At 53.5% G+C, this 26104-nt stretch overlaps 2 protein-coding genes across 2 annotated transcripts; one reads left to right on the top strand and one right to left on the bottom strand.

The window, feature by feature from the left end:
- Positions 1 to 5063, top strand: Cdk3 (cyclin dependent kinase 3). The gene is made up of 7 exons (XM_008831357.3): positions 1 to 134; positions 431 to 508; positions 579 to 699; positions 791 to 961; positions 1057 to 1158; positions 2489 to 2692; positions 4405 to 5063. Exons 1-7 carry the CDS (start codon positions 19 to 21, stop codon positions 4525 to 4527), a joined length of 915 nt encoding a protein of 304 aa, XP_008829579.1. The 5' UTR covers positions 1 to 18; the 3' UTR covers positions 4528 to 5063.
- A 203-nt stretch (positions 5064 to 5266) lies between these two features.
- Positions 5267 to 24993, bottom strand: Evpl (envoplakin). The gene is made up of 22 exons (XM_008831501.3): positions 24806 to 24993; positions 22058 to 22157; positions 21548 to 21702; positions 21338 to 21464; positions 20771 to 20896; positions 20538 to 20576; positions 20248 to 20409; positions 20058 to 20165; positions 19865 to 19960; positions 17186 to 17311; positions 16613 to 16759; positions 16145 to 16299; positions 15907 to 16004; positions 15621 to 15787; positions 14011 to 14189; positions 13787 to 13925; positions 13502 to 13695; positions 13075 to 13225; positions 11215 to 11298; positions 11003 to 11113; positions 10806 to 10898; positions 5267 to 9005 (listed from the first exon to the last, which is right to left on the bottom strand). The coding sequence occupies exons 1-22, from the start codon at positions 24901 to 24903 to the stop codon at positions 5562 to 5564; spliced, it is 6099 nt and encodes a 2032-aa protein (XP_008829723.2). The 5' UTR covers positions 24904 to 24993; the 3' UTR covers positions 5267 to 5561.
- Positions 24994 to 26104: the final 1111 nt, after the last annotated feature.

Genomic DNA, 26104 nt, shown 5'->3' with positions numbered 1-26104 from the left:
CCTGGCAGCTCCACAGACATGGATGTGTTCCAGAAAGTAGAGAAAATCGGAGAGGGCACCTATGGGGTCGTATATAAGGCCAAGAACATGGACACTGGGCAGTTTGTGGCCCTCAAGAAGATCAGGCTGGATTTGTGAGTGTTGGGACAGTCCTGGGGCCCCATCTTTCCCCCAGGGAAATACCATATCCTGCCTTCATTTGAGGGGCTTGCATTCAAATCTGGGATGACCACAAAGAGGTAGCCCTTACCTGTCCATGTTCCACCTCCCTGTCCTGTGACCAGCGTTTGCCCAACCTCTGTGGAGCTTGGTGGTTATGTGCTGAGGAGCACAGATCCTCCATCTTGGACAGGCCTTCTGTGAAGAAATGAACCCCCTGGGCCAGAAGTGACTCCTCCTTGTGCTGTTGGGGTTCTATCTTTTCCTACAGGGAGACCGAGGGGGTCCCCAGCACTGCTATCAGGGAGATCTCCTTGCTCAAAGAACTGAAGCACCCCAACATTGTCAAGTGAGTAGGGAAAGAAAGTGGGGGAGCCCGAACCCTGGATAGCACATCCTAACTGGCATCTCCCCGCCAGGCTGCTGGATGTGGTCCATAGAGAGAAGAAGCTGTGCCTGGTATTCGAGTTCCTCAGCCAGGACCTGAAGAAGTACCTAGATTCCACCCCAGCCTCAGAGTTTCCCCTGCGCTTGGTCAAGGTACCCAGGGAAGGACCAGAGGGCAATCCTACAGCCCCCACCCCCGACAGCCACCTTCCGCTTAGTTAGTGGCTCTCATTCTTCTCCACAGAGCTATCTCTCTCAGCTGCTGCAAGGGGTGAATTTCTGCCACTCCCATCGGGTCATCCACCGAGACCTGAAGCCCCAGAATCTGCTCATCAATGAGTTCGGAGCCATCAAGCTGGCTGACTTTGGACTGGCTCGAGCCTTTGGGATACCCCTGCGCACCTACACCCATGAGGTAGTGTGGGCCAGGGGCCAGGGGACCGAGGACAGCCAAAGGATGTCACTGGTGCAGTCAGCCACCCTGAATGATGCCGCTTCTTGCCTCCATAGGTGGTGACACTGTGGTATCGTGCCCCGGAGATCCTCTTGGGCAGCAAAATTTATTCAACAGCTGTGGACGTCTGGAGCATTGGTTGCATCTTTGCAGAAATGGTAGAGGGGAGCAGGCTGGGCTAGGGTATATCACAGTGGAAGAATGTTTGCCTAGTCATGTGGGAGGTACTGGGTTTCAATTCCCAATACTGAAAGAAAAAAAAAAAAAAAAGACAGGCTTTGAGCCTAGAGGCTGGGGAGATGGCTCAAAGAGTAGAGGCACTTGCTGCCCAGCCTGACGATTCGACTTCCCTTCCCTGGAATCTACATGGTAGAAGGAGAAAATGGAAGTTGGCCTCTGACTTCCACACATGTGTTTTGACAGGCATACACATGCACACACACAACAAACAAATAGATGTAAATTTAAAGAATTGAAAAAAAAAAAAAGCCAGGTGTGGTGGCGCATGCCTTTAATCCCACCATGCAGGAGGCAGAGGCAGGAGGATCTCTGTGAGATGGAGGCTGGCCTGGTCTAATAGTGAGTTCCAGGTCAGCTGGGGCTTACAGAGAGACCCTGTCTCAAAAAGACAGAAAAACAAAAACAAAAAAAAACCTTGAACTGGGATAATCTTAAGTTCAAGGACAGCCATAGTAACATCTTGTCTCAAAAAAAAGTGGCGGGGGGTGGCTGGGACTGGAGAGATGGTTCAGTGGTTAAGAGCACTGACTGCTCTTGCAGAGAACCCAGATTCAATTCCCAGCATCCACACGGCAGCTAACAACTGTCTGTAACTCAAGTTCCAGGGGATTCAGTGCTCTCCTTTGGCCTCCATGGCATTGTACACATGGGTATACTTAGATACATGCAGACAAAACACACACACAAAATAAAAATAAATGAACAAAACAAAGAACAACAAAAAGGGCTTGCTAGATACGGCGGCACACACCTTCAATCCCAGCACTCAGAAGTCAGAGGCAGATAGATCTCTATGAGTCCAGGGCCAGTCTATGGGGGTACATAGTAAGACCATGTCTAAACAACAACAACAAAAAAAAAACAAGGAACGGAGTTCAATGGTACAGCAACTGCCTAGCATGTGCAAGGCTCTGGGTTCAGTCCCAACCACTGTGAAAAATAAAACAGGAGAGGGATAAGGCTGATGGGGAGGTGGGGGAGGAGGATTTCCTTAAGTTCAGGGTCAACCTGGGCTACATAGTACTAGGGCAGTCAGGAACCTATTGGGGTTTTCTTCTATTAGAGATGGATTGAGGGGTGTCTATGGCTGAATGGGGAAGCCAGCCTTATTCCAGAAAAGACTAGAATTTTTAATATAGCCCTGGAAAAGATATCTTGATTCCCTGTGCCTAGCCACTTACCCAGTGTTGGACTCTATATGAGAAAGCATCATGTAAAACCCACATTCTGCCGTCTTTCCTGTTCTAGGTGACTGGCAAACCCCTTTTCCCTGGTGACTCAGAGATTGACCAGCTGTTTCGGATCTTTCACACCCTGGGGACCCCCAGTGAGGCCACATGGCCAGGGGTCACCCAGTTGCCTGACTTTAAGAGCAGCTTCCCCAAGTGGACCAGGAAGGGACTGGAGGAGATCGTGCCTAGTCTGGGACCACAGGGCAAGGACCTGCTCATGGTGAGTATGGGGGTGGGGGGGCAAGAATAGCACCCCACATATGGCAGCTGCTCCAGAGTGTCCCCTTTGTCATTGTCCTCTTGTGTAACTCACTCTGAGTCTGAGCTGATCTCATCTCTGACCCTTGTACACACTTGGCTTGTCCCTGCATATATTGATTATTCAGTTGGGAAGTCTCTCTCCTGTTAAGTCCAATGTTCATCTTCCCTTTTAAAACTCCTCTGATCTAATTAGCTTTGTTTTAGGGCCGTGACACTTGTCCCCCACTTTTTTGTTTTAGTTGCTAGGTGTTTCTGATTACTCACCCCTGTGAACTTTATGCCCCATCTAAGCGGATCACTTCCCTGGGTAGAGGCCACACCTCCTTGGTGTCACTTGGTGCTCCCCATAACCCTTTCTCAGAAGGTTGATCCTTCATTCAGGGCTGGCTGTTCAGAACAGATCATTCCCGGCTGACTTGCTCCCTGCTACTTTATCAACCCTGGAGCTGCCCAATAGGCCTCCGGCAGAGCCATCCCTATTTGCTCACAAAGCTTCGGATCTCATTTCTCTTTACACCCTGGTGTTGGGTCAGAGGAAGAAAGGGCAGGATTTTCATCTTCAGGCTGTGTGGTCAGCTCTCTAGACATCTGTGTATGTTGCCTACCCACCTAGTGCCAGCAGGATGGTATGTACTTCCAGCTAAGGCCTCTGGTCCTTCCTGTGCTATTTCCTGGAAGTGGTCCTTTCCTATCCTGAGTTTAGAGACCTAAGGGTAACGACCTAACCTGGATAGGCCTGGCCTTGGTTGTGTTAGTGCCACCTTCACTTTACTGTTATCTGTCCTGCCCAACCCCAAGTGCACACACCCTGGACAGGTTTAGGAAGGGTTGCTTATTAACATGAAACATACCTGCCTGTTCTCAACCAGAAACAGGTAGAACCTGAAGCCCTCAGCACAGAAAGAGATTGGTGGCATTTGGATTACCTGAAGGAGACCTGAATGAATCATAGGCTTGGAATCAAAACTAAGGCTTTAACCTCAGATTCTATGAGTGTCTAGACTTGGTCGAAAAGCTGACAGGCAATCAGGCATGTTGGCACATGCGTTTAATCCCAGCACTCTGGAGGCAGAGGCAGGTGGATGTCTGTGAGATCAAGGCCAACTGGTTTATATAACCAGTTCCAGGCTAGCTAGGACTACAGGGAAACCTTGTCTCAAAAAAAAAAAAAAAAAAAAAACAGCAACAAAAAGCTGAGAGGCTCAAGCAGGGGAGACGACTCCATCAGTAAATAAAGGGTGTTGGGGCTAGAGAGAGGACTCGGTGGTCAAGAGCACTGCCTGCTTTTCAGAGAACCTGGGTTTGATTCCCAGCACCCACATAGCAGCTAACAACCCTCTGTAACTCCAGTTCCAGGGGATATGATGTCCTCTTCTGGCCACTGAAAGCACTGCACAACACAGGTACACATACATACAGACAAAAGTCATGTACATAAAATAAAAATAAATAAATTTTAATTTTAGAAAAGGGTGGTGAGCAATAGAGGAAAGTGGAGGAACTGTATGCACACGCGCGGGCGCACACAGAGCTAGCTGGCAGGCAGTGGCTTCATGTAGCTCTGGATTTGAAAGCAGCCTCTCTGGATCTTAGGCCCTTCTGGGACCTTTGAAAAGAATTCCTCTTCCTACTCTGGTTGCACCAGGTTCAACCTCTGTCTTTCTTTTCCAGAAACTTCTGCACTATGACCCTGGTCAGCGGATCTCAGCCAAGACTGCCCTGGCCCATCCCTACTTCTCTACTGGGAGTTCCCCAGTCCCCTGCCACTACATGGTGGAGACTTTATGCCTCTAAGAATGGAGGTTGGGGGTGCACATCACCTCACATCCTTTCCAGCTGCCTCCTCACCCACTTTCCAAGAGAGAGAGAATTTGGGGAGAGAGCAAATATCTGAGAGTTTTACACCAGCTGTCAGAAGGCTGACTTTGGATTCGTTGGCAAGCTCCTGTGTTGTTTGTTGGGTTTAATGATGCACTTCCAAAAAGAATGCAGATACTGCATGTATGAGTGGCCCCCTGGCACTAAACAACAGGTGCCAAGTTAGTGAAGAGAAGGAACATTGCCCAAGCTGTGGGTAAGGGACTCCCTGGCCCTTCGCCTGTACCACAGTGGCTGCAGGGCCAGGCCCCAGGGAGAGGGTGCCCTCTGCTGGTCTTTTTTGGTAGGAAGCGTTGAGCTCTAGTTTAAACAGGTAGGGGAGGGAAGAAAAGGGGCAGTTTTCGGATCCCAGGAGTGGTCAGGGGACCTGAGAGCATTCTAAATGGTTGTCACATATGTCCAAGATAAGCTGTTGGTGTGACAAACAGGAAATAAATATGACTTACTCCTGAGTTTTCTGACATCATTCTGTCTATGTGGGACATATGGGCTTGCCAACAAAGGAGAGATTGACAGAGACCCAAACCAGGAGGTCAGGACTCTTCTATGCTCTTTTTTTATGATCATCTGCTACATCCATCCCTGTCCAGAATCCAAGCAGCTACCACCCATTTCTCAGGCAGGTGAGTTGAGCACATCCACCCACACACTTTGGGATGTGTCCAAGCAGATCTGCCCCGGGCCCAAACCCTAGACACATTGATCCCATCTCCCCAAATGTGAGCCAGATAAGGCACTGAGAGAATTCATTTATTGGAAGCATGGGGGAGGGGTGGGATGGAAAATGGAGCTCCCCGAGATTGGGGATGGAGCCCAACACCGTGAATGTTTGAGTAATAAGAAGAAATGGATGGACAGAGGGAAGACCCCCCACACCCCCCAGTCTGGGATTATTCTGCTCCAGGATGAAGGGTGTGTGCATCCTCTTTGTCTCTCTGCTTAGCACCCAGTCAGCGCACACAGGATCGTGGCAGGGTGGGAGAGCCTGCGCGGTAGCAGCGGTACCCTTCCAGCACTGCTGGGAGGAGCAGCAGGCCGCTCAGAGGGTCTTTGCGGCAGCGTCCCATGGCTTCCTTGTAGCTCAGCCGTTCCTTGGTGATGGGGTCTGTCAAATCCTTCTCATAGCCTGACTCATCCTGCAGAAGCTGGCCCAGGTCTTCACTGATCATGCCATAGAGCACAGCCTCAGGGACAGGGATACGGCCCGTCCTCCTGGGGTCAATGAGCCCCCCAGTCAGGTGTTGCACCAGCAGGTGCGGAAGCACACTCTCCTGGGGCATCCAGCCTTTCTGGATGGCCTCGCCCACCGACAGCCTCTTCTTGGTGACTGGGTCTTCAATGCCAGTGAAGGCCTTCTGGGCATTGAGTAGCCGTTGTGTGGAGGTGTTCTCGATGAGTCCCCGCTCCACTGCCTTGTGCACCGAGTAGCGTTCCCGGCTGAGGAGGTCTACAATGCCCCCTGTTGCTGCCTGGGCCTCCAGTAACTTCTGCCCGGTGATGGGGTCCAGCATGTTCTTGGCCACAGCCATCTTAATGCTGCACTTATTGTCTGTGGTTGTGTCGTAAACCCCAGCGATGGGGAAGCTGTCCTCAGTGAGCCCAAGAGAGAGGCCTAGGGATGAGGAACCGGTGTTCTGGGGGGCTGAGGAGCACAGTGGGGATTTGGAGATGATGGAGCCAATGGAGAGTGAGGGGCAGGGCTTGGTCTCCCCTGCCACAAGCAGGGCAAACTCAGAGATAGGGAGGCGTCCATCCTTATACAGGTGATACTCCTCCTTAGAGATGCGGTGGCAGCGGAGGGCAGCCTCGATGGAGTATTGCTTCCCACTCTTGCGGTCCAGGAGCACAGACTCCTCCCCACAGGGGCTTGAGGTAGTGACTTCCTCCCAGTCACACTCGAGCTCCTGCAGCTGGAGGTACTGGCCCCTGTCGATGATGCCCCTCTTGTAGGCCTCATAGGGAGACATGTCGTTCCCAGTCTCTGGTTCCAAGATGCAGATCTTGGTGGAAAGGTTCGTCTCTCGGGTCTGGGTCTCTTGGCTCAGCTCCTCCCGGCTCACCTTGGTGTGCAGATCCCGAAGGGTCCTCTCCTTCTCATAGATCTGGTCCTTCTCGTGCAGAATGGCTGCCTCCAGCTGCGACAGGGCCTGGCCCCTCTGGGCTGCCTTTTGGCGCTCGCTCTCCGTCTTCTGGCTGAGCAGTTTCCCTTCCTCCTGCAGCTGCAGGGCTCTCCGCTGCTTCTGCAACTCCAGCTCCCGCAGCTCCTTTTGCAGCCAGACACGGTGCTGGCTGGCCTGGTCCCTGGCCTTCTGCAGCTCAGCCTCCTCGCGGGACCAGGTCCTACTCAGTGCCTCGGCCCGGTCAATCCGCTCTTGCAGGCGTCGCACCTCCTCCTCCCGGCCTTGGCGCGCTGTACGCTCCCGGTTGAGGATTTCCCACACCCGGGCCCTCTCACCCTCCAGCACAGGGTCCTTCTCCACCCTGACCACTTCCTTATAGATCGTCTTCCCCTGTGACTTCGTCTTCCGAAGAAGGTCAATCTGCATCCGCAGGCTCTTGCACTCCCGGTGCAGCTCCATCACTTTCATCTTCTCCTGGTCCAGGTCTCTCCTCAGGGCTTCAGTGGACCTCTCCAGATCCGGGTCCTTCTCCAACTTGACCACTTCCTCCAAGATGATCTTCTCCTGCATGGCAGGAGGTCGCTTCTCCAGTTCCTGGATCTTCAAGGTCAGTTGTCTCACCTCCCTCTCGGCGGCCAGCTTCTTGGCGCGGTCCTCCTGGAAGCTGAGCAGGCCCTCCTTCTCCTCCACGCCCGCGCGCAGCTGCTGCACCTCGCGCTCCAGGCGCCGCCGGCGCCCCACCTCCTCATCCAGGCTGCAGCTCAGCCGACTGTGGTCCTCACGCAGCTTCGGATCTTTCTGGGTGACCACCACCTCCTGCACCACCACCTTCTCCTCCGGACGCCTCCTCTGCAGCAGCAGGTACTTGTTCTGCAGCTCATAGACCACGGCCTCGGTCGCTCGCCGCTTTTGAGTCGCCTCCCGAACTTCCTGGCGGAGCCGCTCGGCCTCCTTCTCCAGCACCTGGTCCTTCTGATGGCGCACCACTTCCTTGCTCACCACCTTGGTCTCCACCTTGGACCTCTCCCGCTTCCACTCATCCCGCTCCCCCCGCAGCCGGATGAGCTGCTCCTGGCAGCGCCCATGGGCGTTGACCAGTTCGTTAAGCTGAGCCTTGAGGCGGTCGATCTCACGCAGCACCTCCGGGCTCTGCTCGTGCCTCACCACCTCCTGGGTCACCTCCTTGTACTCCACCGTGGGCTTCTGGGCCCGCAGGACGTCCAGCTCGGGCAGCAGCTTCTCCACCTCCTGCTCCACGACGCTCCTCTTGCTGGCCGTCTCCTGCAGCTGGGCCTGGAGCCGTGCGATCTCCCGCTCCGTCTCAGGGTCGACCTGGAAGATCTCGTGGACCCGCTCCTGGAGCTGCACCCTTGGCTTCTGCTTCTCTGCCACGGTGTACTTGTCCTGCAGATCCCTCAGTTCTCTGGCCAGCAGAGCATTTTTGTTCTTCTCCTCCTCCAAGAGGCTTCTCAGCCTGGAGGCCTCTTTGAGAAGGCCAGGGTCCTGCTCAACCTTCTTCACCTCCTTCACAATGACCTTGGGCTCCACGGAGCTGATCACCTGCTCCAGGTCTTTGATGCGAGCCTGTAGCTTGACCACGGCTTCCTCTGCCCCCTTCCTCCGGGCAGCATCCGCCTCAATCTGCAGCCTTAGAGTCTGGGCTGCCTTGACCATCTCCAGATCCTTCTCCACCTTAACCACTTCTTTGACCACAACTTTCTCCTTCACATTTGCTTCCTTCTGCTCCAAGGTCAACAGCTCATCCTTCAACTCCTCCAGCTGGGCTGAGATGAGGGTATCCTCTCCACGTAGCCTCTGCATCTCCCCGTGTAGCTGGGTCGCCTGGCTGTCCAGGCTGGGGTCCCTCTCAATTTGGGTGACCTCTTTGGTCAGCAGATGAGGCTGCATGGTCTTCCTCTTGCCCTCCAGTTGGATGACCTTCTGGGCCACTTCTTCCAGCTCTGCCTGTAGGCCAGCTCGCCTCTTGCCCTCCTCTTTCACCTGGGATGACATCCTGGACAGGTTGCTCTCCAGCTGGGGGTCCCGGTAGAACTCCACCACTTCCTTCTCCTCCAGCCTCTCCACGGGCTGCTGGGTCCTCAGCTGCAGCAGGTGGTGCCTCTGCTCCTCCAGCTCCTGCTGCACCTGAGCCACTCGCTTCCTCTCCTCCTCCAGCTGGGACTTCAGGACCTCCGACTCCCTCCCTGCTTGTGAGGGGCTCACAGACCCCTGCTTTGCATCATGGGCCACTTGGATGTCCTCACTGAGCTCCTTCTGCAGAGTGAACAGAACGGGGGAGAGAACTGGGGTGAGCAGAGACCGAAGCCTCATTTTTCCTGCACCCGACCCCTGAGGTCAAAAGCCCTTCCTTGCTTCCCGAGGCTTCCCGGTAGATGCTGGGTGATGGAGTTAAACACTTGGGCTGTCTGAATACAGAATTTCAATTTTTTTATTTGTTTATTTTTATTTTATGTGTCTGCATGTTTCTTAAAAAATTTTTATTTTAAAAAATTTTTTTAAAAACTTACTTTTTACTTATTATTTTACTTATTATTTTATGTGTATGAGTGTATTGCCTACATGTAGGTAAGTGCACCCGTGTCGTACAATGCCCACGGAGGATAATAGATTTAGGTCTTTTTGAGACAGGGTGTCCCTGTAGCCCCAGCTGTCCTGGAACTCACTATGTAGACCAGGCTGGTCTTGAACTCACTGAGATCTGCCTGCCTCTACCTCCCAAGTGCTGGGATTAAAGGTGTGTGCTACCACGCCCGGAAACCCTTTTTTAAAAATATATATTTTTTTGACATAGGGCCTCATTCTGTAGCCCAGGCTGGCCTGGAACTTCCAATGTAACCCAGGTGGCTTGGAACCCAGAGTAATCTGCTTGTCCCAGCATCCCAAATGCAGGATTACAGTCATGAGCCACCATACCTGGCAATTTTAACAGAACTTTAACAAGTTTTAAAAAAATTTTTACTTATTATTTTATGTGTATGAATGTATTGCATGTGTGTGAGTGCACCCGTGTCATGCAATGCCTTGGAGGTCAGAAGAGGGCTTCGGATTCCCCTGGAACTGGAGTTAAGGACGGTTCATAGCCGCCATGTGGGTGCTGAGAATCAAACCCAGGTCCTCTGCAAGAACAGTGCTCTTAACCATTGAGCCATCTCTCCAGCCCCTATTTATTATTTTTATTTTATGTGTATGAGTATGTAAGTGCACCCTGCACTACAGTGCCTGCAGAAATCAGAAGAAGGCATTGGATTTCCCCAGAACTGGAGTTATGGATGGTTGTTAGCCAACATGTGGGTGCTGGGTATTGAATCCAGGGCCTCTGCAAGAGCAGTCAGTGCTCTTAACCGCTGAGCCATCTTTCCAGCCCCTGTGTCTGCGTGTTTTGCCTACACGTAAATGAGTACACTGGTGCATGTGATTCCTATAGAGGCCAGAAGAGGGTGTCAGAGCCCCTGGAATGGGGGTTACAGATGGTTGTTAACTGCCATGTGGGTGCTGGGAACTGAACCTGGGTCCTCTACAATAGCAGCCAAAGCTCTTAACCCCTGAGCCATCTTGCCAGCTCCCCTGAACACAGGATTTTGAGAAGATTCATGTGATACTATTATGTTAGGCAAGGCAAGGTTGAGGTCAAGTCTGTAGTAAATAGTGAAAAGACCCTCCCCAGCTTCTCCACCTTTGGGCCCAAATGGATGCCAAAATATGCTTTAGGGAGAGAAAGGTTGGCAAGTCACCAGGAGCCATGGTGTGAGCTACCTGGAGACCCACGTAGCTTGTTGCCATTGTGACTGGAGCCTAAAGGCTGACTACTGTAGAGATTTTCTCTGCTTTCTGGGACTAGTGGACCTGTTCCCATAAGGGGACTGCCCTATGGATAAGCTGTGAGACATCTCCAGGGCCTGCCTGGGGTAGCGCAAGCCTGTAAGAACTTGTGGAGAAAGCACAGTGACCAAGCCTGCTCAGGGATTGGACGCTGCAGGGGAGAAGGGATGATGTCCATGTTAATGCCAGGCCAGGTTGGCCACTATGAGAACAGAACAGGCATTGTCTCTCTACCTTCTCCAGCATCCTTCTAGCAAATTCCAGCTGGTGTAGCTGCTGCTGGTGGGCTGCTGCAACCTCAGTGTAGGCCTTGGCAAGGTTCTTCTCCTGGACATAGCAAAATAGGGAGAAGGCATGCAGAGTCAGCTCCTGCCTGGGACGCTACAGAGCTGCTGCCAGGGGATGCTAAGCCCTGCCAGGACCCGGCTCACCTGGTCCTGGATGCTCTCCTGCAGGGGGATCGCTCGGAGTCTCTTGGGGGCTGATACTGCCAGGGTGGGCTCCAGGGAGCAGCGGTAGGTATCTGCCTGCAACTCGTAGTTCTGAGCAGGGGGGAAAGTGTTATAGAGACTGGGTATGGAGGAGCAGGGAAGGAAGAGGAAGAGAGGTTGGTGTATTGAGAGGGAGAAGCTGAAGTGCTTACCTGAAGAGCTTCCTGCAGGTCCTGGGAGAGGCGGGACACTGTGGCTCTGTCTTGCTCCCGACCCTGGATTTCCTGCATCAGCCTCTGCCAATGAGGAAATAAGAGTCTGGAGGCTGGGAAATGCCCCTGTCCTCTAGCCAGTGTCTCCAAGGCCACAGGCAGCCGGCACACGTGGAGGCAGAAGGGACAGGACGGGCTGCTGAGAGGAGACCCTGCCTTCCTGATGCTGTTTTCTCAGACTTCCTCCTGCCTGGTGGCCCTTGGAATTCTGTCCTGGCCCAGTGACTCTTGCACTGTAGCTCTGGTGTGTGGCAGACTTCCCCAGAGAGCTCATTAGGCCCCAGATCCGCTGGACCCAGCTACCCAGTGTGACTCTGCAGCTCTGGGTGCAGCTGAGAGGGTACGTTTCAGACAATCTTCTAGGTGACCCTAATGCTGTGGGGCCAGGCGCCAGGCTCTGAGAACCACTGCTCAGCCACGATCATTCTGAACTTTGGCTGCCCCCTCAGCATCTTAAAAAAAACCCAATGCTCTGACAATTCCAAGTTAATTGTCCCTGGATGGGGTCTTAGCCTCCCCCTCCCTTACCTGGGTTTCTGTCCTGGCTCCCCAGGAGCCTCCCTCTTTTCATCCCCACTCTTCTTACGACTTTTATTCACCATTTGGAGCTATAGAATTTTTTTTGTTTTTTGAGACAGTATCACTATGAGCCCTGAATGGCCTGGAACTCTCTATGTAGACCAGGCTGGCCTCAAACTCACAGAGATCCACCTGCCTCTGCCTTCTGAATTCTGGGCATCTGCCACCATGCCTGGCCAACAACCATAGCCACTTTCTTTTTTATTATTTTAAAAAGTATTTTATTATTTTTTATTTTATGTGTATGTATGTATTGCCTTCATGTAGGTAAGTACACCCATGTCGTGTGATGCCTGTGGAGGACAGAAGAGGCTGTTGGATCCCCTGGAACTAGAGTTATGAACAGTTGTTAGCTGCCATGTGGGTGCTGGGATTCGAACCCAGGTCTGCAAGAACAGCCAGTGTTCTTAACCGCTGAGCCATCTCTCCAGCCCACCATTTTCTTTTTTTAGAGATTTATTCATTTTTATTTTATCTGTATGTTTGCCTACATACTTATATGTGCATGCAGTGCCTGTGGAGGCCAGAAGAGAGTGTCAGATCCCTTGGAATTGGAATTACAGGCAGTTGTGAGCCCTCATGTGGGTGCTGGGAACTAAATCTGGGTCCTCTGCAAGAGCAGCCAGTGCTTTTGACTGCTGAGCCAGCTCTCTAGCCCATAGACACTTCCAAACACTAATCTGTGGGTGACTCCCTCCCCCAGGCCTCCCAATGTTGGAGAGTCAAGGCCTCTTATGTCTGGAAGGGCCTGGATGGTCTGCTTCTTGTTTGGGTGCTCCTGCCTCATAGCCTCGCCTCTCCCTAGACCAGAGTCCTGGGAATGAGTCTTGCCCCCTCCACCAGGCTCCCCCTTTCCTCAGGCTGCTTGCGCTCACGTCCACAAGTGTACACTAGGGGGCACTTGCAGCAAGCTGGCTTTTCTTAAGCCTGGATGGACAGAGTTCCCAGCAGGCGGGCTGCCTGAGGGAGAGAGGGGCTGTACTCTCTGCCCTGGCTTATCGCCTGGAGCCTTGGCAAGGATGAGGAAGATGTAGCAGTGGCTGGAAGCCCAGGGCCCACTTGAAAGTACACCTCTGTAAGCTGAGGTGGGGAAGGGCCAAGGCCCACACAAGCAGCTATCCCTACTGGGGAGGTGGCTGGGAAGGTAGAGGAAGCTAGAGGCACCAGATCTAGGCAGGGTCCCACCGTACCCTCAGGTTACCTGTAGCCCCAGCCCCTCACCTTCTGTGCTTGCAGCTTGTCAGCGATCTGGCTGGGCCCATCGCTCGGCCGCACCCGGTTGTGGGGCAGCTGCTCCAGCCACGAGCTCAGGTTGTCCCTGCAGTTCTTAAACTGCTGGTAGGTGAGGCAGGCATCCTGCACTATCTTCTCCCTGCCAAGAGCAAGGCAGAAGTAAGAGTTACACCTCTGGGGAGAGGTAGGGGGTGTTCAGAGGAGGCCGATGGATCCTTCCACCTGAGGACAGAGGAGAAGCCCTAAGTAACTGGCCATGCAGGTCTTTTCCTCTCAGACCCTATGCAGAGACACAATGAACACTCCCTGCCTGGCAGGGAAATACGTAGTTATCAACCTATTTTAGAGGTGAGGAAACAGACTAGTTCAAGGTCACATCAGTAGCAGTGCCTTGGGGCCATCCCCTTCCACTCACCTCAGATCCAGCTGGTCCCCCACAGCATGGTAGCGGTCTGTGAGGGCCCGCACCTGGCGCTGCTGGCGTGGCAGATCCTGGCAGAACTCCTGGAAGTTGTTCTGCAGAGCGCCGCATGCGTGCTCAGTGGTCTTCAGCTGGCGGTGCAGCCCCAGCAGGCAGGCCTGTTGCTCCAGGAGCTCCCTCTGCTGGTGCTATGGAAAGAGAAGACAGTCCCATGCAAGCTCAAGGCTCTGCAAGATGCCCAATCCACCCCCCACCTGCTCCGCTCCCACAAACCCCTACCTTCAATTCTCTGACCCTCTCCTGCAGTGCCCCTGAGCCTTCGGGGATAGAGCCCTCCTGGGCTAGGGTGGACTCAAAGCCTCGGATGACCCTGTCCGCCTCCTGGATCTGCCGTTCCAGACCCAGGGCAGCCTTGGCTCTGTAGTGAGGAAGGGATAGTTGGACTGGACACCGCAGCCACATCTCCCATGCCCGCTGGATTGCCCTGTCTCTAGAGCACTCACTTCTCCCCGTAGAGGTTGCACAGAATCTGCATGTCATTAAACTTGTTCTTGACATTGTTGAGGGCCACAGGCAACTGCAGGGCAGCTGGGCCCACAGGCTTGACAGACAGAAATGCTTCACACTCCTGCTGGGTTGCCTCCTTCTCGGTTCCCAGGCGCTGAAGGTGCTGTGCTGTACCCTTGGGGGAAGAACAGAGTTAGGGATCCCTGAGCTCAAGGAAGCAGGATAGAAGCTTGGGCCCAGGCCTGGGTCCTCTAATGTGGATGGCCTAGGGCAGGCCAACCTTTGTGACCCTTGGTCTTTTCATCTGTAGAATGAAGGATGGGAGATGAAATGAGATCCCATGTATTAGGTCCTTGGCAACAAGAGCCAGGCACACAGTTGCCTGTTGCAAGCACTGTCACTGGTCTGCAAAGGTCATCACCCTGTTGCCTCATGGTTAGGCAGGCCGAGCCCTAGGGCTGCTGCCTTCCCTCTCACATCTGCGATTTATTCACCCATTCCATACAACAGACTGGCTGGTTGAACTGGGGTTCTAGTGGCCTGCTGACACCCTAGGGCTGCTGCCTTCCCTCTCACATCTGCGATTTATTCACCCATTCCATACAACAGACTGGCTGGTTGAACTGGGGTTCTAGTGGCCTGCTGACACCTCTATTGTGGCAAGTGCTATGGCATTAAAACCCAAAGATGGTTGGATGTTGTGGCATGACACATACCTGTAATCCTGGCACTCAGGAGGCTGAGACAGGAGGACAGAGAACTCAAGACCAGCTTGGGCAACATAGAGAGACCTAACTTGAAACAAGCAAACAAAAAACCCAAGGACCTGTTTTGGTGTGACAGGGTCAGTCGTCAGCCTCTGACATCCTGCATCTATCCCTGGTGTCCCACCTGTGAAACCCCAAAGAGCTCTCAGCCGGTTCTTCTCCATTCCAGAGTGACCTCCACACACCCCCACCCTTTGGGAGGCCTCTCCCCTCCTCCCTGACCCTGCTGAACTTCTACTTCCTTCCCATCGTCCACGCTGCATGATGGAAAGGCCAGAACAGGTTACACAACGTGAATGAACAGCATGGTTCACATTTTTCAAAACCAAACACTGATGTATGCTGTATTTAAACAGAAACCGGTTCAGAGAGTTAACTAGACTACTTGGGTGTGGGGAAGGCAGCTTTCTCCCAGCACTTTCAGAGTGTTGAGTCCATGTGGCAGAGGACATGGCGACATTTACACATTACCACCTCTCCAGGAGGGTTTTTCCTACAGCTAGGAGAAGTCGTCCCTTATGGGATATCCCAGGTTTCCTTGCTGTTCCCAGGATCATCACTAGAGAAGTTTCTAGGTGTGGGGCCTCTGCTCTGGCCTGGGCACTCTCACACATTCATCCTCAGGACACACAAATGAGCTGGGTACCATCCCAGAGAGGAGGAAAGCAAAGCCCAGAGAGGGTAAGTGGCTCACCCAAGGTGACAGCCCATCAGTAGAACTAGGATGGGGACCCCATTTTCTGAGTCTCCTTTCCCTTGGGTTCCATGGCCCCAAGAGTGTGTGTACCCTCAGAGCAGGTCTTATATCAATACTGAAGCCCTCGAGGCTGCTCACCCACCTCATGGCTGTGAATGCGGCCCTCTAGGTCGTCCAATGGAGTGGAACGGTTCAGTGGGGTCCGGGTCCAGGTCAGCAGCTGCTTCTCAATCTGTCCTAGGTCCCCATCCAACTGGGTCATCTGTGTCAGGAGCTTCTGAGCTTGTGGATCAGCTGGGGCTGAACCGGCTGGAGTTGGGGGCAAAGGTGCTGGTGAGAGTCCAGGCCTACCTTATGTCTGCCTGGGGTGGGCCCTCCTGTCCATCATGGCCCTCCCATCAATCCCATCTCTGGCCATCCCCTGGTACCCTGCTGGCCAGGCTGTAGGGGTTCCGCAGCAGTGGCCTTCAGATGGCTCTTTACTGTAGCCATTTTCTGCTTCAGAGTCCGCAGCTCCGAGGCCAGTCTGGAATGAGGAGACAAGGGTGTCCTTCTTTTCTTTCCCTCTCCAGCCCCAGCATTCACTGCTTCCGAGGAAGAAAACATTTGGGCCAGGGTCTGCAGGCAATTGGTCTTAGTGCCTGTAGGCATCCTGGGCTGACCTACCTGGAGGCCCTGGCCACAGCTTCAGGGTCTGGTGCTGGGATGCAGAGGCAGGTGGCTGGGACACTCTTGGTCTCTCCCCCAGGACCCTGAACTACCCAGGTGTGTGGGTCAGCGTTATCCATGAGTGTGTACCGTTCTCCCCGAAGCAGCTGCACCTGCGGGACAAATGGGAAGAGTTCATGCAAGATTAAGTGCAGGGCCTGGGGAGGCAGCCAGGGCTGAGGACAGGGATGGGTGGGGAAAGTAACTAGAATGGGCTAAAGTAGGGGTGGGAAGGGCTGGGGAAGGGACAGGGCCAGATTAGAGGTGGGACAGAGCTTGGAGAGGAGTAGGGCTGGGTCAGGAAAGGAGTAGGGAAGGGACAAGGTCGGGTATGTTAGTACAGGGCAGGAGCTGGCTGGGGTTGGAGCACGGTGGGATGAAAGGGCAGAGACTGGGCTGGATTAGGAGGACAGGTAGAGTTCATACTTCTCCTGAATCCCAGTCACAGATGCTGTCCACTTGCAGGGGCTGTTTGGGCGAGTTCCTGCGCTGTGGCAGAGGGGCCACTGCCTGGCTCTGCTGCTGCAGGTCCCCAATGGCCCGCTCAGCCACAGTCAGCTGCTTTTCCTCTGCCTGTTGGGAACCCGGGCAGCAGGAGCTCAGGCCAGACTGTGCTGGAGGCCACCTACCCCACTTCCACTTCCCAAAAGAGCCCAGGGTGTGGCCTTCATTAGGGCAGAGTTCTAGGTCAGGCTGGTTGTGCTAGGTTGATGGGTAAGGGAGGGGGCCGGGTTAGCTAGAACCATACAGGTCTCCAGAGTGGAAGCTGCTGGGATCTCAGAGCTGTCCTAGACTTCTCTTGTTGCATTACAACTGAACAGGCTGAGGGGAAGGGCAGGGCTTGCTGGTAAGCAGGCAGCCTTCTTCTGCTGGAACAGCCCCTTCTCTGGCCCTCCCCAAGGTGGGGGCTTGGGGATGAGCTGGGGACCAGGGTGGGGAGAGGGGAGCCCAGAGAGGCAGTAGGTTGTATTAGCAGGAGCGGGATGCAGATGACCTCACCTCCAGCTGTAGTAGAAGTTCTGCGGGGGAGCCAGAGGAGCCCCCAGGGGCAAGGCTGTACTTGGTGTCCAAGTTGGAGTTGAGCTTAGCCAGAGTCTGGCTGGCTGAGTCGGCCTCTTCCTGGAACTAAGGTCACTAGCTGGTCAAGGGCAGAGCCAGGGGCAATTTGCTGCCCACTGACCTTGCAAAGTGGCTGGACACTGACCAGGCTGAACCCACACCAGATAAAACCCAGGCCAGCAAAATTCAAACCAGCTAAATATAAACCAGGCTAAATCTCAACCAACTAAACAAAGACCAACTACATCTACCCAGGCAGTGAGACCTTTTTAAAAAGGATGTCCAGCTGGGCATGGTGGTGCATGCCATTAATCCCAGCATTTGGGAGGCAGAGACAGGCAGATCTCAGTGAGACTGAGGTCAACCTGGTCTACATAGTGAGTTCCAGGCCAGCTGGGGCTACAGGAGACCCTGTCACAAAAAGAGCAAAGAGAGAGAGAGACAGAGAGACAGAGACAGAAAGAGACGACAGAGAGAGTCCACAATGGGGCACTCTTATCAGTGAAAATAACTTTGTGTGTCATAAAACACCTTTAAAAAAATTTGCACTGAGGGTCTTGTTCGTGAAACCAGTCAAGTTTTCTGTTACTGAGCTACAACCCCAGCCATCTTTTCTTTCTATCTCTCCAGCCCCAAGAGACTATTTTGTTTAAAATTTTTTTTCATTTTATTTTTATTTATGTGTCTGTATGTGTGTGTCTATGCTACATGTGTGCAGGTGTCCTCGGAGCTGGAGTTACACGCAGTTGTCAGCCACCATGTGGGTTCTGGGAACCTGGATCCTCTGCAAGAGCAGCCAGCACTCTTTTTTTTTTTCTTTTGGTCTTTTTGGGGTCTCCCTGTAGCCCCAGCTGTCCTGAAGCTCACTATGTAGACCAGGCTGGCCTTGAACTTAGAGATCTGCCTGTCTCTGCCTCCTGAGTGCTGGGATTAAAGGCATGCGCCACCATGCCTTGCTTATTTATCATTTTTATTTTATGTGTTTGAATGTATTGACTGTATGTATGTGAGTGCATCTGTCGTGCAATGCCTCAGAGGTCAGAAGAGGGCTTCGGATTCCTCTGGAACTGGAATTAAGGATGGTTCGTAGCCGACATGTGAGTGCTGGGAATCAAACCCAGGTCCTCTGAAAGAGCAGTCAGTTCTCTTAACCACTGAGCCAGCTCTCCAGCCCCCAAGAGCCTTTTTATTTTATTATTTTATTTTTTGGTCTTTTTGAGACAGGGTCTCCCTGTAGCCCCAGCTGGTCTGGAACTCACTATGTAAACCAGGCTGGCCTTGAACTCACAGAGATCTGTCTGCCTCTGCCTCTGCCTCCCGAGTGCTGGGATTAATGGCGTGCGCCACCATGACCGCATTCAAGAGCCCCCCCACTTTTTTTTTTTTTTTGTCTTTTTGAAGCAGGGTCTCCCTGTAGCCCCAGCTGTCCTGGAACTCACTATGTAGACCAAGTTGGCCTTGAACTCACAGAGATCCATCCACCTGCCTCTGCCTCCTGGGTGCTGGGATTAAAGGTGTGCACCACCACACCGGCTTTTTTTTTCACTTTTAAGAATCAATTTTCAAGCCAGGCTTGGTGGTGTTTGCCTATAATCCCAGCATTTGGGGAGTGGAGGCAGGAAGACTAGGTGCAAGGCTAGCCTGTGCTACATAGTAAGTTTGAGGTTACTCTGGGCATTGTGAGGCCCTGAATAAAAAAACAAAGCAAGGGCTGGAGAGATGGCTCAGTGATCAATCACACTGGCCGCTATTGCAGAGGACCCAGGTTTGGTTCCCAGCATGCACGTGGCAGCTAAAGGCAGTCCATAACTCCAGTTACAGAAGAACCAATGCCCTCTTCTGGTCTCCACAGGCATTTCACTCACATTTTGAACTTACATACATGCAGGAAAACACTCATACACATAACATAAAAATTAAACAAGAGCCGGGTGTGTTGACACATGCCTTTATTCCCAGCACTTGGGAGGCAGAGGCAGGCAGATCTCTGTGAGTTCAAGGCCAGCCTGGTCTACATAGTGAGTTCCAGGTCATCTGGGGCTACAGGGAGACCCTGTCTCAAAAAAGAAAAAAACAAAAACAGAAAACCAAAACCCTAACCAACAGAGGCTGGGGATGTGGCTCAATGGTAGAGTACTCGGCTAGCACAGTCAAGGCCTCCTAGGTTTAGTCTCTAGTATGCCAATAAAAGGAAAAATAACTTGGGGACTGGGTATACAGCTCAGGTCATAGAGTGAAAGAGAAGCCCCAGGTTCAGTTCTAGCACTACATAAACCAGGTGCACAACATGGTTCGTTCAGCACAACTGTAATCCCAGGAGTAGGAGGAGGTAGAGACGGGAGAGCCAAAAATTCAAGGTCACCTTCAGCTACATAAAGAGTTTGAAGCCAGCCTAGGTCACATGAGATCCTGACTCAAAATTAATTAACTTTAAAATTAAAAAATAAATTCACCCCAGGGGCAAAATCACCCTGCTAAGAACATGTTCTTGTCCTATTTCCCCCCAGGGATCCAGTCAATAGCACAACTCTGTTTAGCGGTTCCCACTTCTCAGGATGGCAGTGGTTGGGCTGCATTATCCTCCAGCGTCCCCACCCGTGTCCCTGGTCACAGGCTCACCTTCCGATAATCTTCCACGTGCTGCAGATGGCTCTCCTGGCAGATACACAGGTTTAGGAAATTCTGCCACTCCATCTTCAGGGCCTCCTGGTGGACCTGGACCACAATAATGAGAGCTGGGATCTTGCCCCAACCCATCAGCCCTCCATTCTCATTTGGGGAAGCATAGGGGAGGTGGGTAGGGCCTCTGCACCTGGATGGGCCCTATGGCTGGGTGCCCAAGTTCTATCATGCGCTCTGCATCATCCTCCAGCTGGGTTATGCTCTGTTCCTGGCCCAGCAGCTCATGCTGCTTGAAGCGCTGGGGATGATTGGAGTGTGGACAGAGGTGAGCACCAGGATGGCCTTGGCTGCCCTCACCACCCAGGCTGGTTCCCACAGACCTCGTACTCCCGCCACACTCCTGCAGGGTCGGGCATGAGGTCGCTCCAGTCCTGCTGCAAGATGCGGCCTTGTTGCTCCACCAGGGTGTTCAGCTGCCGCATGCAGCCTTGCAGGTGTGTGTACAGGCTGCCCAGGTTCTGCCGGCGCCAGGAGGCCGCTTTCTGTGTTCAGGAGAGAAGGGGATGGCAAGAGAGGCCAGTGGAGCACTGAGCAACAGTGATGCTATTAAGGGTACAGAACAGCAGCCGCCCCCCCTTGACACCCAGCCCCAGCTCATCCTCCTGCTCACCAGTAGGTCCCGGTATTGGTTCCGGATGGTGGCTGCATCCTGCCTCCAGCAAGGAGAGAAACATGGCAGATGAGAAGCAGGGTATAGTGAGATTCCCCGCCCCGTGTATGGGCCAGACGCTCCCCACCAACCTCTCTCCCTCAAAGGCCAGCAGATCTAGCCCCACTGTGATGGGAGAAGGTGGGGGGAGGCAGGGAGTGGATAGTGATGCACATCTGGCAGGGTTCACCCACCTGCCCCACCAGAGTTCGCAGCTGCTGCCCGAAAGCCTCAATCTCCCTCTGCAGGATGTTGTGTTCTGCAATCTGCTGCTCCAGCTCTGCCATCCCAGGCCCATACTGGCCCTCACAGACCAGCTTCTGCAAAGGAGCAGATCCCGACCCCTCAATCCCACGAGAAAGGCCTGGTTCTTGGAGCCCAGAGAACCCTTCAGTGCTCCACCCCTACACAGCCTGCGCCCTCTCTGCAGCTGGAAAAGCAGAGATAGTCATTTAGGCAGAGAGTGGACGGGCCAGATGAGCAGCCTGAGGGAACGGCAACTGCCCCCATAGGGAGACATGTTCTCCAATAACTGTCAGGACCACAGTCTCTGGATCCTACTGGTTCCCAGGATTCAAGACTCACTCTGTATTCTGCCTTGTCTGTGACCCAGGCCTCAGCAACCTGCTGCCTGTCCAGCCAGATCCAGGATCCTCAGCATGACCAGCTCCACCCAGGCCCTTCCCCACTGTCCCTGGTTATCATCAGAACCTTTGTTTTAGCATCAAACAACTGATCAGCTTCTGGTGGGTGCCCCTGACCTGTTTCTGCTCCAGCACACGTGCCCAGTCGACCCTGGGCCCCACGTCAGGGGGCAGCACCATCTTCTCATACAGAGCTCGGTACTCAGCGCACTCCTGGGTCACCCGCTCATGTAGCTGCTTGATGCTGCCAAGGAGTGACCAACAGGTCAAAGCAGGGCCAGACCTTCTGGGGACCCCCATCCTCTGTCATGAGCCCAGGTTACTCACTCCTTCTCGATCTCCTCGGCCTGTGGGTGCTTGAGCCGCCGGGCCTTGTCCACATCCAGGAAAAGATCTTTGAGCAACACTTCCGCCTCCTTCAGGTTGCGGCCAGTCTCCTGCTGGTGCTGCAGGGCCTGGTTTTGCTCACTGTTCAGCCGGTCCTGAGGTAAGATGTGGGTCCTGAGTCCCATGTCCCAACCCCCTTTGGCCTTACGGACCCACTGCTGCTAGACTGAACCCTAGTCCTGCGACTCTGGCTGTACCAGTCCACATTGAGGCAGTCCATCAGGCCGAGAGCTAGGGCATCCGTGTGGCAGGTGGCATGGACAGGTGGGGTAGGCAGCAGAGGGTCCCTCCTTTTGACACTCAAAGCACAGTGGAGAAGGAAAACGGAGCCCTCCCTGCGGCTGTGGTTGGGCATATACAGTGGAGGACTGCCTCTTTTCACCATCATAGAAGGCCCTCAAAGGACTCACACACGATGCTCTGGACTCTGGCCTGCCCCTGCTGACTTACCAGCTGCAGCTTCTTCTGGGTCTCCAGGATGTCCCTCTCCACCTGGTCGGCGTTAGCTTGCATGCGGGAGATGAGCAGGGCCAGTTCCTGGGTGGCAGCCCTGGTGGATGGTGGGAGACAGAGGGCAGCATGAGGCCCCCTTCCCTCCCCCAGGGAAGAGTCATGGCCTGGGACACCCTGAGATACTCAGCCCAAGACATTTGGGGAGGGCACTATGCCCTGCATGAGGGTTCAGAAAGTGACAGTCAGGGTGTATGATGATATGAAGTAGGTGGACCTCACACAACCCAGCCTCAACCAGCTGGCCGAGTTGTGACTTCCCAACTGCCTGCCTGCTCTCTGGGGCTGGTGAGTAGGTGGCCCAAGGAGAAAGTAAATTACCTAAGACAGCCTGGCTGGCCTCAGGAGGGGCAGCTGGGCCAGCTGATGGCAGGAGAGTAGTTACATAGCTCCCGCCCCAACCTCCCCTCACTCTGGTCTTGTCTGATTCCCTATCCCACCTTCCCAGGAGGCTTTGCCACTGTGGAGACTTTAGTAACCATCTGGAGAAGCCAGTTTTGAGGTGGAGAGAGGTCAGGAGATGGTTAGGGCACCCTGATATCCTCTAGATTCAGGGACTCAGAGCTGGGCCTATGGCTTGATCTGCTCTGCATCGCACCATCGGGAAGGGAAGGCTGTAGCTCAAGCCCAGGGCTCTTTCCCATGTGCTTATTCAGTGCCTTTTCTAGAGCTCTATATAGCTCCTACTGTATGCTTGCACTCTGAGATTCAGAGTCAAGCAGATCTGAAAGAGATAAAGTGGTCCAGGCCTCAGGAGCACAATGTCTTATGGGAGTCATGAGCCTGGAGATGGGGCAGCTACAGGTGAATCCTGACCCAGGGCAGTGCCAGCTAAGACACAGCAGTCTAAAGAACTCTGTAGTTGGGGCTAGAGAGATGGCTCAGTGGTTAAGAACACTGGTTGTTCTTGCAGAAGACCTGGGTTTGAATCCCAGCACCCACATGACAGCTAACAACTGTCTGTAACTCCAGTCACAGGGGATCCAACAACCTCTTCTGATCTCTGCGGGCATTGCACGACATGGGTGCACTTACCTACATGCAGGCAATACATGCATACACATAAAAATAAAAATAATAAATAAAATATTAAAAAAAAAGAACTCTGTAGTTAGGAAGGCCTAGACTTGGCCCTTCTATACTAGTGCTCACTATGTAGCCCAAGCTGGTCTTGAACTCCTGACTGTCCTGCCTCTAGCTCCTGACACGCTGGGTTTATAGGTATGTGCTACCTCACTGGGCCTCATTTGTAAAATATTATTTTTATTTTTTGCTTTATTCCTTCTTTTGCTTTTTGAAACAAGGTCTCATTCTGTAGCCCAGGCTGGCCTAGAACTCACCATGTAGGTCAGCCTGGCCTTAAACTCACAGCAATCTTCCCAACTCAGCCTCCTAAGGGTTGGAATTACATGTGAGCCACCATGCCTGGCTAAAATGGGGTTTTAATATCTTCAATACAGGGTTTTTGTTTCTTTTTTTTTTTGAGACAGGGTCTCCCTGTAGCCCCAGCTAGCCTGGAACTCACTATGTAGACCAGGCTGGCCTTGAACTCACAGAGATCCACCTGCCTCTGCCTCCCAAGTGCTGGGACTACAGGCGTGCGCCACCATGCCCAGCAACACAGGGTTTTTATAAGCATTAAAATTAATCCGTCAGAAGCATCTGGTCCAGAGCCTTGCATAGTCAGCACTCAGGATGGATTAATGTTTATTGTACTGATATGAGCACCTTGAAGGTAGGGACCCCACAGCTGCGTTTGCTGAGGGAACCCCAGAGCCTAGGACAGTCCTGGCACACTATCAGTGCCAGGAAAGGATAAGTTGGATGAATAGACAGTTCTTAGAGAAACAAGGAGCCCTTGACCTTGCGAATGGAGTTACCAAAAGTCAGGAACTCAAGGCCAGGAGGTTTTGGGAGCTCCAGGTAGGGCCCAGCCTCAGGTCTGGCCTCTGGCAGTGCTGCTCCCACAGGGTACTGTGCTCTCCACCCTGGGCTGGGTTCAGTGCCCCAGGGGGACAGGTCGTCACTGTGTTAAGCCTCACTGTGAGAGGCTTAACCACTGTCCTTCCTGTCTGCCCAGATGCCCAGCCACTGGGTTGGTGCCCTGATCCCTATCCCAGTAATGGGCCCTGGGACCTCAGCCTTTCATTTAAAAAGCTCTTATCTTGACACCTCTGCACACCAACACCTGACTCCAAGCAGGCTGCCATCTCCTCCTACAAAGGAGTTAAAGCAAGTGAGCAGGAAGAATATGGCCAAGTCCTACAAAGAGCTGGTAATCAGTTGCAGGCACGGTGCCAGGGCCCCTCACCCATTGGGGAAAGGTCCTCCCAACTCAAAGGAGACATCCAAGGCCCAAGGCTGGACTTTGGGGAAAAGTTAGTTAGGAGGGAGTCAGGCCCCAGTCTCTTTACACCAGAAACCCTTCTCTTGAGCTTCTTGGTCCTTCCACCCACCAGGTAGCAGGTTCCAAGACATCCCAGCCAAGTGGAGTTTCAGGAAAGAGAGGGCGAACAGGGAGCCAGGCTCTGATGGTCTGTCACCCTGTCTGGCAGCACTCCTGCAAAGCGGCCCTCCACCTGTGGCCCTCGGGCCTACCCTGAAGCAAGAGAGAGTCCAGCCTTGGGTCCTTGGCCTCGGGACCGCCACCACCAGGTAATTGCACCACCCCATCCCAGCCCGGCTCACCTACTGTGCTTGCTGGGGGAGCCTTTAGGGGACCCCTTGGATGGGGAGCCCTTGGGGGATCCCTTCCCCTGGGAGCCTTTGCTCAGCCCCTTGAACATGGTGGTGCTGCAGGTGCCGGCTCAGGCTGGAGAGGAGGGCGGGCAGGCGGCGTGCGTCCTCGCTGGCTACTAGCCGGGCTCTGCAGCCGTGGGGCGGTGGCCGGGGAAGGCAGTTTCTGGGAGGCCCCTCCCTGCAGGTGCGGCGGTCCCTGCCAGGCCCGGGCCGCGCATGCCCCACCTCCCTGCAATCAGCTCCAGCACAACCAGTCTGGGAGGAGAGGGCACAGCCCAGGGATGGGGCGCCCGTGCGCGCGACTCCCACGGAGGTTTAGACTTGTTACACCCATGCGCCCAGGGAGAGAGCAGCGATCACATCCAGATAGGGAAATGGCCCAACGGGAGCTTGGCGAGACCGAAAAGATGGATGCAAATGCAGGCTCAGGGGGCCTCGAGCACTGATTAGCCAACGCCTAGGCATGCACAGAGGGGCTATCAGCCAGGTCCCCATCCACCCACAGCTCGGCCTGCCCAGGAGAGGTGAGGTCACCCAAGGCCTTGCTTCCTGGTCGCCATGGAGCAGCCAGGAGACATACACCCAGGCAACTAACATTTTTTTTTTAGACAAGACCTTTTTGTGTAGGCCTAGCTGATCTAGAACTTATTATGTAATCCAACCTGGCAATCTTTCTGCCTCAGCCTCCCAAGCTGTGAACTTGCTACATAGACCAGACTGGCCTGGAACTCACAGAGACCCATCTGCCTTTGCCTTCCATATATATTATTGAGCGTTTGTACATTTCATACAACAGTTCTTAATCAAATTTAGAACCCCTCCTGCATCTGTGCCCCTTACCCCCCCCAACCAAACTTCATGTAGTCTGCCATACATGTTAACTCCTATTCAGTCAAGCATTTGTACCCAAATTCATCCATTGGAGTCTACTCAGCCTATCTAGAGATCATATATTTTTAAAAGTAGGTGCCACCCAGGACCCACAGTTCCATGCACCAAAGGGACCCTTCAAAGAGTATCAAGCTAGCTCCAGAAAGGCCAAGACACCCACTGTACATCCTCCTCTAGCACCATCAGGGTTGGCCAGCCCAGCTGCTAAGCCCTGGCAGAGGCCACTGAACATCAATGGTACCCTGGTTGCTCCTCTGCTCCCCTCTCCGTCTCCTGGTGGACAAGCCACCTGGCTCTTGTGGTTTCTACCAAGTCAACTGAGTGACTGGTCAGGTTATACTGGGTTAGTGGCCTTTC

Source organism: Nannospalax galili, unplaced genomic scaffold, assembly GCF_000622305.1.
Source record: "Nannospalax galili isolate Female #2095 unplaced genomic scaffold, S.galili_v1.0 scaffold634, whole genome shotgun sequence".
In the NCBI taxonomy this organism is placed as follows: domain Eukaryota; kingdom Metazoa; phylum Chordata; class Mammalia; order Rodentia; family Spalacidae; genus Nannospalax; species Nannospalax galili.
The sequence above is the reverse complement of the archived record's forward strand: the minus strand, read 5'-3'. Positions and strand labels throughout refer to the sequence as shown.